At 37.6% G+C, this 13,508-nt stretch overlaps 1 protein-coding gene across 11 annotated transcripts in view; it reads right to left on the minus strand.

Moving 5' to 3' along the window:
* Nucleotides 1–13,508, minus strand: part of LOC5577268 (elongation of very long chain fatty acids protein 6) — a 138,184-nt gene that overhangs the window by 39,775 nt on the left and 84,901 nt on the right. For all 11 annotated transcript variants that reach the window (XR_002500194.1, XM_021843286.1, XM_021843290.1 and 8 more), the window contains exon 3: nt 10,189–10,326. Coding sequence is in view for 10 of the 11 variants with exons in the window: in XM_021843286.1 (XP_021698978.1) it covers nt 10,189–10,326 (138 nt within the window). In the remaining variant the exon portion in view is untranslated. The remainder of the gene's footprint in view (nt 1–10,188; nt 10,327–13,508) is intronic.

The following is a 13,508-nucleotide window of genomic DNA, read 5'->3' on the forward strand; positions in this document are numbered from 1 at the left end:
GTAGTGAAAATTGAAAATATGATTCGAAACAACATTAATGAACTCACATTACTTTCTAGTGCCTAATTTTGGGGAAAAAGAACGAAAACTCAAAAAATCGAGTATCACCGAGACAACCCACTCTACCATGAAATCAGCAGCTGCCGCTTGCGAACCTTTTCAAACATGTGATTGAAAAATCCTAGTAATTGAGCACAAAACCTGAAGATAATGCCTTACCGACGGAACGCGTCGTGGAAGTCACCCGTAAAACGACTTTACTTCTTTTATTTCACTGAGCAAAAAATTTAAAAAACCGCCTCCAAAGTATTGCCATATTTGGGCTCTCATACACTCTTTATAGCAATTATCGACATAATGGAAATATCACGATTTCCAACTTAAAATGGTAAATTTAATTGCTCATCAGCTAAATTTATTCATTTGTTCTCACTAGGCAACATACATTTATCGGTTGAAGCAATTTTACCGGATGAAAACATAAATTGTAACGTAACCGTTGTCCTTTAGCAAACTGCTAAGAAGGTGGCATAAGTGTGAGGCAAAAGTTTAAAACGTTTTTTTTTTCGAAGCTTATAACACGAATGTAGATGCTTTCCCCAAAATCTTGGAAAAAATTCCCCCAGAGGCTTGGAAAATCTTCTCCCAAAAACTTGGAAAAACTTCTCCCAGATGCTCGGAAAATATTCTCCCAGAAGCTTGGAAAATCTTCTCCCAGAAGCTTGGAAAACCTTTCCCAGAAGCTTGGAAAATCTTCTCCCAGAAGCTTGAAAAAGCCTATTCAAGAAGTTTCGAAAAGCTTCTCCTGAAAGCTTGAAATAGCTGCTGCTAGAAGCTTGAAAAAGCTTCTCCTATATGTTAGAAAAAGCTTCTCCTAGAAGCTTGGAAAAGCTTCTCCCTGAAGCCTGAAAAAGCTTGTCTTAGAAGCTTGAAAAAGCTTCTCCTAGAAGCTTGGAAAAGTTTCTTTTAGAAGCTTCTCCTAAATGCTTGGCAAAACTACTCCTAGAAGCTTGGAAAAGCTTCTACCAGGAGCTTAGAAAACCTTCTCCCAGAAGCTTAGAAAAGCTTTTTCAGAAGCTTGGAAAAAGCTTCTTTCAGAAGATTGGTAAAATCAAGGCTTGATTATCAAAAACAAATGGGCTTATCATTTCTATGAATATTAGCCGTTATATTCCAGTGAAACAATAAGAAAAGCTTCTTTTTGTTTCCATAATTGCCATAATTGGTACTATAGCAATAATTGGTAACATAGTCTTTTCTCTTATTCTTTGCATTATAATCTTATAGATATATAGTAGGGTGACCCATAATCATCAAAGTCACGGTTGGTAGAGGTTAGGCAGCATAATAAGGAGTGAATCAAAAAGTTAAAAATGCAAAAGCTGTGTGAAAATGCTGTTTGAATGGTTCTTAATGTTCATTCTAAGCATTTAGAGCAAAACATAAATCTTTTTACTGTTTAAATACAGGGTCTCAAATATAGCTCATATTGGTTCGAGTTTAGCAGACCAGCACTTTTTTTTTAAATAATTTGTTTTCTGGATGCTATGTGGAAATTTAGTTTTTTTAGTGGTGCATAATTTTTTAACATAAACGATTTTTTAACATTTTTTTCGTGTGAATTCTGTCTGCAACAAATCAAAGAATTACCCAAAAAATGTTTCAAAAATCACATTTTATGCAAATTTGAAATGAAGAGCGTGAGCAAAATTTAATATATTTTCAATAAAACAAATCTTTTGAAGCTTAATGCTCTACCTAAAACTAAAATTTTGAAGTTTGTCAGGAATTTCGGTGCAAAAGATGCATTAAGCTTGGAGAACAAGCGTCTTGAATGTTGCTAGTTTCTTTTCGGACTGTATTGACTGTATTAGTGATTTCATTGACTAAAAACAACAAAATATACTGACAAGCGACTGTTAAATTGTAAAAATGTCGGAATATATTAAAATACATCTTAAATTGGATGGTAGAATGATTCAAGTTTTTTAACACTTAATCGCGCCAAGACTGAACCTTATGTGTTCAAACTACCTCTACACTGACCACACTATTATAGGGTCACCGTGTAACGATTGATAATTACTTTGTTCCACATTAAATTCAAATGGAAATGACCCATAATTGTTGGTTATCCAGTGTATGGTTACTTTTTGTCTCTTTGTTTTAAAACGCTTGTTCTTAGAAACTAAATTACAGTCGGATTAAAGCAAAGCAACATCATGGTCAATTGTGTCTAAAACTGACGTATGACCCTAATTCAGAAGACCACCATCCGGGGTGAGCGAGATGAAACACATCTTGCGACGGTATACAAGGAATTTTTTGATTTAGAATAAACCATACAATCCGCTTTTCATTATAAACTGAGGATCATATTCAGCTTCTGGAAATATTTGGTTCCTCCTAGATAATGGATGATATTTGTGGATGAAACTTTTTTTCCGACAGATATTGGCCTTTCCGGATATTCCAGGAACCTTGGAAGAGGTTTTAGACCCTGAAAAAAGTGGTTGAAATGGTAGGGTAAAGAACTACTTTGACATATAATGTTAATTCGTCTCTCTCCATACATTTTAGTGCTAATAAATCGCCAGAAGTTGAAGTTAATTTCTCAATCATATTCTCTGAGATTAAACTTCACCTTGTAATTAGGTCATATTTTCAAAGTTGCACAACCCAATATTTTGATTCTCGAGTTATCTAGTTGTAGCATTGAGGGGACGAAATACGGATACAGTAACGGTTACAGAATTTTGAATACCGACCAAACGATGCGATATAATCTATTTTTAAGATGCTAAGCAAGTGTTTCTGGCCGTCCGGAAGCATTTAATTATCCTTCGTAATCCCATCCAGGAATAAACTACTATATATCTGAAATTCTTTCAGGAATTATTTAGTTTATTTCGTTAGTATCCGATTTGTTCATGTATTTTTTTTTCAAATTCGGTACAAAAATACTACTGGTCAAATCTCTGGAAAAAATCATGAAGAATTTCAAAACTTGGAAACCTTGAACGCGTCTGAAAAACAAATATTTTTAAAAATCTTAGAGATCAAAAAAAATATTTTCGAAAATATCCTGGATGAATGGATGAGGCGATACTTCACAGTAATTCTGTAAGGATTTTTGGTGAAATACTTGATACTTCTCATACAATTCTCGGAAAAATTTCGAGAAAGCTTCTTGACCGAAATTCCCAATTATCAAAGTTTAGTTGAAACAAACTTTTTTGACATTGTCATAAATTCCCACAACAGATCTCTAGCAAAGTGGCTCTAGTCTCTACGCTAACAAATATTCAAAACAAAAATATTCCTCCTCAAAATATTCCGAGAATTCCATATAGAACGACACAATATGTTAAAAGATTCTCCCAGACAATTCTGAAATAAAAACACTGTATTACTGTTCATAGTTTTAGAAGCGTTGCAATAAGTTTGCAGAAACAGTGGCTTTTCAGTCTCAACTTTTTAGTGACAAGGTCAAAAAATGTATCCACTCGCCGAAAAATGTATACACCCCCCAAATATGTACTGTCCACGGCTACAAAGCAAAGCCATACTGAAGGTGTCTGAGTTCGATTCCCGGTCGGTCCAGGATCTTCTCGTAATGGAAATTTCCTTGACCTCCTGAGCATGAAGTATCATCGTACCTGCCACACGATACACGAATGCGAAAATGGTAACTTTGGGAAGGGAACCCCTCAGTTAATAAATGTGGAAGAACTCATTGAACACTCAGATGAGAAGCAAGCTCTGTACCAATGAGGATGTAATACCAAGAAAAAGAAGAAGAAGAAGTTCGGTTAAAATTTTCCGAAAATCATCCAGAAATAATTTCAGGATTTTCTCCAAATATTTAGGTTTTTCCATTGCAGTGGTTCTTCTAAAATTATTTCAATAATCTGCAAGAAACAAAAACTCCACCAGAGTTTTTTTTTTAAGCATTCCGTGCTCGTGGCCACTACTGTGCCGGAATCAGGTGATCTGTATCTTTTTTACCGATACAGATCTATTTTTAACTAATCTATATTTACATCTGCTTTCACTCTCTTCTACTCTTTTGCTCTAACACCGAGCAGGTAGGAGAGAGAGCTCTGCTGTTAGTCCAATCGATTTCCATAAGCCATAGTCCATTGCTCTTGCGGTGGTTCGTTTTGCAGTGTTCCTGAGTCGTTTTAAGGCTAGCTGCCTGCGAAGTGGGTCAAGTTTGTCTCAGTCACCATCTGATACTGACGGAGGATGGATGTGCTCCCCAAAGCACGGTCCTCCGTGCGGCAGACACCAGAGTTATTACCATAAAAATCCCAGAAGAAATTTATACCAGAGTTCTTGAAGGTCCATGAAAGAATCAATCGATGAATTCCCGGAGAAATCGTTGGAAAGCCTGTGAAAACATTCCTTGAAGATTCTCTTGAGAAAGTCCTGCTCTCTAGGAAAACTCTAAACTTTCCAGACTAACCGCTAATAAAATTCCTAGATGAACAATTGCAGAATTTCCGGAGAAGTACCTGGAGGAAATAGCGATAGATTCTATGGAAAATTTTCCGGAAGAATCACTTGGAATATTTTTGGATTGGAAACTGAAGGAAATTTGAAAAGAATTTACAGACAAATATCCGAAGAGAATCGTGGAAATATTGCCGATGATATTCCTAGAACACATTTCGGAGGAATCCCTGAAATCATCATTTATCAGAAATTCCCGGATGAATAAGCAATCAGGATTGTACCCCAACTTCCGACTTCCGTTCAGCGGTTCTACGTCACCGATGGAATGGTAAAATCAGCAGAAAAGGAAATGAAGTCATCCACCGGAAGTGGGCGGGATGGAATCCCATCGTTTGTTCTAAAACGCTGCGTGGATTCACTAGCCTTGCCTTTAGCATCGATATTTAACTTATCGTTATCTACTGGTATTTTTCCGAACTGCTGGAAAGAATCGTACGTCTTTCCAGTTTTTAAGAAAGGGTGCAAGCGATTGGTTTCAAATTATCGTGGCATAGCTGCACTCAGCGCCACCTCGAAACATTTTGAGTTAATCGTATTGCGCGAGCTGGTTCACAGTTACGCGCATTATATTTCGCCACAACAGCATGGATTTATGGCCAAACGATCGACTACAACTAATTTGGCGTCATTCACCTCGTTCGTAATTCGGCAGATAGAAGATAGCCAACAGGTTGACGTTATATATACTGACCTTTCCGCTGCGTTTGACAAAATGAACCATCAAATCGCACTGGCAAAATTTGACAAGCTTGGAATGGATACCCAAATCCTTAGTTGGCTCCATTCTTATCTGGTCGATCGAAGCATGTCCGTCAAAATTGGAGACCATGTATCGCTACCATTTTCTGTTTGTTCCGGCGTTCCTCAAGGCAGCCATATCGGCCCATTTTTATTCTTGCTGTACATGAATGATGTTAATTTCGTGCTAAATTGCTTAAAACTCTCGTATGCCGATGATCTGAAGCTTTACTATACGATCAAGAAGGCCGAAGATGCCCTTTTCCTACAACAAGAACTGGAAGTTTTTGCTGAGTGGTGCCGCATTAATCGTATGGTACTTAATGTTACTAAATGCTCAGTAATCTCGTTCGGCCGCAAACATGCACTCAATCATTTTATTTATAATTTGAATGGTGTGCAGCTACATCGCGAAACAACAATCAAGGATTTGGGTATCCTGATTGATTCCAAATTAACATTTAAGGATCATGTCGCATATGTCGTTAGTAAAGCTTCGTCGCAACTGGGATTCTTGTTCCGATTTGCAAAAAAAAATTAAAGACATATACTGCCTCAAAGCTAGCATAACATATAGGTACTGCCTCTGGAGTATTCCTCCGCTGTCTGGTCGCCTTACTATCAGAACGAAATTAACGGATCGAGGCTATCCAGCGCAAATTCATCCGCATTGCGTTACGTCATCTCAGATGAAACAATCCGCTCAACCTACCCAGATACAGGAGCCGTTGCAAGCTGATAAATTTGGATTTACTGATAGATACTAGATAGACGCAACGTTGCAAAGTGCTGCTTTATTGGAGACCTCCTGCAAGGCAACATTGATTGTCCAACGCTGCTTAGTCTGGTGAATATCAACATACCCAGCCTACATACGCTCGCACTCGTTTTTGACCATTTCTCCGGCCAGGACGAACTACGGATTGCATGAACCTATGCGTAGCATGTGTCGTGTTTTCAATCAATGTTATCGTGTCTTTGACTTCAATATGTCCCGCGTAAAGGCTCTAACGCAATGATAGCGGAACGGCAACGGAAAGCGGAACCGGTTCGCCAGCATGAATCACAACATCTCGACTGAGCTGTTAACGAATAAAAGTGAATCAACACAAAGCCGACAAGCACATTGTAGTTCATGCTGGCGAACCGGTTCCGCTTTCCGTTGCCGTTCCGCTATCATTGCGTTTGGGCCTTAACAAATACGTGTAACTTCCGTAGAATTTTGTGTTATTTTTTTTTTCCTGTTCGTAATTTCATTATTTCTGATGTCGTGCTAAACTCACTCACTGGGGTAAATATTTTACCTGTTGGCATAAATAAATAAATATAACAGTGAGTTGTAAGTTGTGCGACAATACTGGAAACTGGTTGTGACAGAAATGAAAACGATACGACGAATTTAGAATACGGCAAGATGCAGTTTCATTGCATTATTTCCAATAAGACGATCAAGGTTTATCACAATTTTATTGTACAATGCAAAAGCCGTTTTGGGAAAGAATTGTTTGGCATCGGTTGTATCAGCATCATTCACTGCAATACTGGGAAAATTGCAGGTTCTCACTGATCAAAGCTTAATACGATGGATACTAGCACATCACCCCATGCAATTATTGGATAGTGTTTATTTGAGTATCCGGAATCTGGCATGGACTAGTTTTATCCCCCAAAAAATGTATTACTTATTGTACCATGAATACTTTTCCCTTAATCTTTACGTAGGGAAAACCGCGATTTCTTCATACTGGTTATCATTTTCGCCTGAACGCAAAAGAATGACATTAAAAAGGCATTGATGATATCGAAACTTTTTTGTGTTCCTGCAGATTCTTCTTTTTTTAGTAACTTTACGTTAGCTTTGGAGCATGTTCTTGCAAAAACTATTTTCTAAGTATTTCTACAGTCACTCATGGAAATTGTCAATAAGTTTCTTGAAATGCTATTATAAGAATTTGTAGCACCTAAGGACATAGAGCGACGAACCCGTCATCTTCGGAATGCTATTTCGAAAATCATGCTAAATGGAGACCTCAGCAACACACCAGCATAAAAGTCGTATATGAAGGTGTGTAAAGAAGAATCAGTGCATTGCATGGATTTTCTTTTCGTCGTGGCCTTGAAGTTTACAAAATAAACAATTAACTGAGACCATCATCGAGATACATGGCAATCACGCTGTGTTTAGCACGAAAAAACAAACTGTAAACAGACAAGTTTTGCGTTCAAGTTCAAACTTTCGCTTTCAACCTAGATTTGTTCAACGATAAAGTCTATACGTTGGGGTGCGTATATCTGACGAAACGCGATTGCGAGACAGTAGACAGTTGTTTGAGAAAACAAATTGGCCGCGGACAACTTTTGGGGCATACCTGTATTAAAAGGCCTTAGCAGTGTGGGTTTGATTCGGTTTCTTTAACGTTTTCAAAATTGCCGTGTGAATCGATTCCGTTCCGGAGTTGAGGTTTTTTACTTTAGATATGATATGATGTAAGAGACACAACAGTCAGTGGGGCCTCTAACCATGGAAACACGTCTTCGGCTTTGACGATGACGACATTGGTAGGCGCGCGATGTGCGATAATTAGTTTTTTTTAGCGCAGTCTGTGCGCAAATATTGGTGTAATGGTGACGAATCGTGCAGTTTACGACGATCGTAGCTGGGTGGTTCAGGTTCTGCACAATTTATTGTTTTGCGAGATTCGCGAAGCAAAAAAACTTCAATGATGATTCAGCAAGTTTGCGTTAGATGACTGCGCTTCGGTTCAAAAGAAGATCTTCCGGTTTTATATTTTAATATTCTTGTTCTCTTTTGATGGCGCAGATGATAGGTTAGTTTGAGCCAGTACATTATTGAAAAACTTATATACTGAAACACAGACGATATTGCATAGCAGCAATAAACAGTTCGTTGTTTGTGTGTACATGCGATTTGGAAGATCAGGTGAATTTGCACAAAATGCAGCAGATAGCTTATAATTATTATACGGCTTTAGTTCTAATTTGACATCTAAATTTATTACAGAAACTTAATTATATTTTTCAGAAAAATTGATTGATTTTTTTTTTGTTTTTACGTTGTTGAACTTTACTGAAGAAATACCATGCAATTTCCTGGAAATGTTGTCCAATTGTAACTAAATTTTAATACCGTTTTGTCTCAAATTCCGAAAATGACTCATAATTCCGAACACTCGACTTCTTATAGCGAGCTCTAGAAGAAAAGCACCCAATTTTTCACATATGATCAATTCTTGTATGATTTAAGCGCTCTACATTTGAAAGTAGTTAAAATATCAATTCTTACCTTTGAAATCTTCACTGTTTGCAATATGAGTATGTTCGGAATTTAAGACAAAACGGTTTATTTAAAACTATTTTAGATTTTGGAAGTTGTAATGGCTCTAAGTTATTTCGTGAATATCAGCTAGGCATGAATTCCTATCAAAAGCATTTGATAATATGAATCAAAACGGTAGTAAAAATTACTAGATCTATATTTTTATCAACACACACAACAGTTTACTGCTAAGTTCTGCAAAGAAACTATTTTTTTTGTAAATATCTGCTATTTCATATCTATCAGATACATTCAAAGTCACCGTAAGCCTTAAGTGTTCGAAATATGAATCAAAACGGTTTTCATCTGCGCTCTTATTGGTTTAGAGGAGGATGACCACATGCTGGTTAAAACCTCTATAATCCAAAAGAAGATGAAGCTCTTATTGGTTTGAATCATTTTCCGACATCCCATTTCACTAAAAATTGTGCCATAATTTATTATCGTTCCCGAAATGAGACTCCATCCATAAAATTTTTGAGCTAAACACAGTCGAACAGTCATCGATTGTATTTATCAATCCTTATCTAGGTGGTTTCCGCGAAAATTTTCCGTCTAGCAGCTTTCTCAACGTATAACGATATCACACATTACTCAGCACCGATAAGTTCACTGTGCTGTAACTTGACGACTGAATCACAGTATGATACCACATGATGCATTTATGAACACTTATTGTCTCAGTTGGAGAATTCAAACTAGTTTCGACTTAAATGTGAGATTTCGGTATTTTTATATATGTTTGCCTTATACCACTGCTGTTTTCTAACTAGGTTTGCTCCGAATTAACTACACTTCGGCAAGAAGAAAAATCTCATCCTACAGTATGTTTAAAAAAAGTTACAAGCAAAGGGGTGTGAAAAAATGCTTTTAAGCAAAACGAGTATGAATTTTTTCAGCAAATTTTCATTTCATACAAATTGTATGAATTTTTTTTCTTTTGAATGAAAGAGAAAGCTAGGAAACAGTAGAATTTTACAGTAAACTCAACTCAAAACAAACTGAAATGTCACTTACACCCCTTCCTTTTCAGTTTTCACACTTACACGCAGCGAATTGGACTATCGAAATTCATACGTTTTGCCTTATGAAAGGTGGAACGATTATTGCAATACGAACGCTTTAAGTATCGTTTTAGCATCACTCCACAACAAGGCGTCGATAGGCGCTTGGTGTACGCACGGGCCTATCGATCGCAAGGTTCTTGGTTCGATTCCAGGTTGCTGCGTAAACATTTTTTTATTTTCAAATCTGGTTTTATAAGGCAAATTTATGAATTTCAACCCGATTTCTTATGGCAAATTTTCATAAGGGGTTTCTATGAATTTCGTTATTCTATTTGCGTCAGTGTAGGATTAAATTTCAATTCACTCTAAATAGGGGCAATCTTCAAAAAAGATAAGAAGTATAACGTAAGTCCTGTCATCAAAGTAAACCCTAAAGATTTTTGATAAAACAATATAAGGCTTGCGCCCAGTACTCTTGATGGAAGTGTTTGACGCCACGCTATCCTCTTTAGTTCAGATTATCTCTGACTGCTAGATACTGATAACACATTTCCCTGTCTGATTGCCCATACCCTGACCTTGACTTACCTTGGAACACACACGGAATGGAAGAGACCGTAATGCCTCAGCACGTGTACCAGTTCTGGCGCTGTCCGGCAGGCACCCATTATACTGAACATTGCTAGCAATGAATTCCATATCGCTAATAATCCACGTAGCTCAAATCTGTAAAGAAAAAAGAATAAGTGGAAAAGGATTAGTATACATGCAATCTGCAATTGAAGAAGGTAGTTTTTCAAAAAATCAACAGGTGTAGACCAAGCGGTGCTGCACGTGCTGAGAGGTACTAATCCCATAAACTAGTTAGCATGGCTGTACTATCCGTGAAGTGTGGCACCATAAAAGCAGAGCAATGCTGCAACCACCTTACTAACTGATACCTTGAGAGTGTCCCGATCAGTGGATTACAACAATATTGTATCATAATTATATCAAAATGAGTAACGAATAAGAAAATTTGTTTTATTTTTGTTAGAGTTGGTTACACAGCGAAACAAAAATGACATTTTTGCATGTCTCAAGGAAAATATTATATGTCTCTAGTAGATTTTGGGTCGCTGAATCTGAGGCCGTTCTCAGAAATGTTTCAACACGTCACAATTTTTAGCTACAGGTCGCCAAAGTTGTATAAAACACTGGTTTTATTGATGTTTACATAAAATTTAAAGTATGATTTATCAAACTTTTTTGTGATATAATCTACCAAACATGCTTATTAGGACTTGAACATTCAATTAAGATACGATTTAGTTGAAATTTCACGATAAAATTTAGTTCAAATTGATTTTTTTCAACATGTTTGCAGTCTTCATATAAAACTTTTCGTTTCTCCTATATGGCAAAATACAATACTTTTCTGAACCACCAAAAAATAACATTTTACCTTTGAAAATATTATGAACTTTGTTGACAATTATTGTATTATACATGGAGTTTGAATTCTATGAGAAATTAAGCAAATAAATTGCCGTACAAGCTGGCAAACTTGCATGTAAGTTGATTGAAAGAGTCAAATTTTGCTTTTTCTACAGTCAATATCTCGAAAACTAGACGTGCCATGATATTTCTGGAAACGGCAATGGACTCAGCAACCCTTAATTTAGTTAATAGCGGTATTTTGGTGCTTGAGACAAAAACATGTTCCGCAGTGTTATTTGGTAGAGAAAATTATAGCATGAATAAACTAAATCAGTCATAATAACAAAAACTGCTTTAAATTTGTTTCTATCAATCTTTGTTCGATTTAAATTATAACATATTTTGTCTAAATTTTATTTAATGTAAAGGAAATTCTATTATATTTTTGTTGAACAATGTAACAACATCTGTTACAACTCTGTTTTAATCCACTGGTCGGGACAGTCTGCCCCACAGACACGGCACCTTGCGTTCTACTAGGCGAACGGCTGATGTAGCAATACGAATAGGTTTTACACAGTGAACGAGTTATGTGACACGAGCAGTACGGTACAACTTGTTAGCTTCTTAGTGGTAGGATCAACGGCGGAAGGCTGAAAGTGAGTGTTGTGGTGCAAAAGGAGGTTATTGAACGGCTGAACAACAGCGCCGTGGGAAACTAGACGAAAGTTCAATGGACTGTAATTGCATATTGCCATTAGAAGGTACTGTACGACGCATGCAGTTGGCTGCTAGAAACGTCCGCACTGCATCGATGCTGAATTTTTGTAAGTAACTTTTGAATCTAGAAAAGCATGATAGCTGATAATATTATTAATTTTGAAATCAAGCCTTGAACAAGTCCTGAAAAGGGGAATTAGTAATACAGTCGACTCTCCACATCTCGATGTTCTACATCTCGATATCTCTCCCTATGTCGATGATTTTTCCGGTCCCTTCATACTGCATACATTTTCACTCTCCATATCTCGATATCCTCCTTATCTCGATATGATTTTCGTTCCCAGTTTTCTCTCCGTATGTCGATATGCTCATTATCAAAGGTTACTAGACTAGATTTTAGAGATTCAAAACAATTTGCAAAGAAGAAATGACATCTGGTTGTTTTACCTTTTCCTACGTTCTACGTCTCGATCTCTCCCTATCTCGATGGTCCCTTCGATATCGAGATGTGGAGAGGCGACTGTATGATCGATTTCTCTTCAGAGCTTTTCGCGTAAAGTGAAATAATTCTACCTCATTACCCCGAATGCCACTACCCCAATTGTACCATTGATTTTTTCCGAATGTAATTTGCCAGAATGCCACTACCCCGAATTCCATAACCTCGAATGCTGTTTTCCCTGATTGTACAATAACCTTTAATTACGTCGCCCGTGATTTTGGAATTTGGGGTAATGCCATTCGAGGTTATGGGATTTGCGGTAATAGTGGCATTCTGGGAAACGGCATTTGGGATAATGGGGTAGAATTGATGATGATTCTACCCCATTACCCTGAAACCCAAAATTCCAAATGCCATTTCCCAGAATTTCATTTCTCAGAATGCCATGTACCATAATACTGCGAATTCCATAACTCCGAATGCTGTTTTCCCCAAATGTACCTTGTATGACATTGCCCCGTAGTTTTTGAATTTCGGGTTATGTCATTCGGGGTTGTTGTGGGTCGTTCAGAGATATGTAATTTGGGGTTATCACCATTCGGCATTCGGAGTAATGGGGTAGAATGTGACAGGTTTGATGATACTCTATGTCCAGAGAAGCTAGGGAAACTTTCATTACGAAAATATTGTTGGAGAGCATGTACATCACACACCCTGCAGTGGAGATGTCTATGGGTAAGAATTGTAGAGGTAGTATTTTAAGTGAATGAATTGTAGATATCTTTACCCTGACATAAAATAAAAGAGAGGAGCTAACTGGAAGCAATATCAGTCAGTAGCCTGCGGTGTGGAGCGAATAGTCTTGTTATAGCGAGTTTCAACAGGTTATGGGCCCAGGACGCCTGGAGGACGCTGAGGCAGCTTCAATGAGGGACCACGAGAAGCACCTGGACGAGGAGGCAGAATCTCGGTGAGAAGATAGAGCCTCGACGGGAGGTGGAGTCTTGACGGGAGGTGGCTTGGACGAGGTGCCCAAGAGGTACATCACACACCCTGCAGTGGAGATGGGTAAGAATTGTAGAGGTAGTATTTTAAGTGAATGCATTGTAGATATCTTTACCCAGACATAAAATAAAAGAGAGGAGCTAACTGGTCATCTGCGGTGTGGAGCAGTAGCCTTGTTTGGTAGTAGTTTTATTTCAACAAATATGCTGGGCAGATCAGGAATCTAACCAAGAAACCAATGCTGTCTTGTAGCCACGCGCGTTGCCACTAGGTGGAAAAAAGGTTAAGGGGAGAATAGAAAACTTCTCGAATACCCCAT

The sequence above is a fragment of the Aedes aegypti genome, chromosome 2 (assembly GCF_002204515.2).
Source record: "Aedes aegypti strain LVP_AGWG chromosome 2, AaegL5.0 Primary Assembly, whole genome shotgun sequence".
In the NCBI taxonomy this organism is placed as follows: Eukaryota; Metazoa; Arthropoda; class Insecta; order Diptera; family Culicidae; genus Aedes; species Aedes aegypti.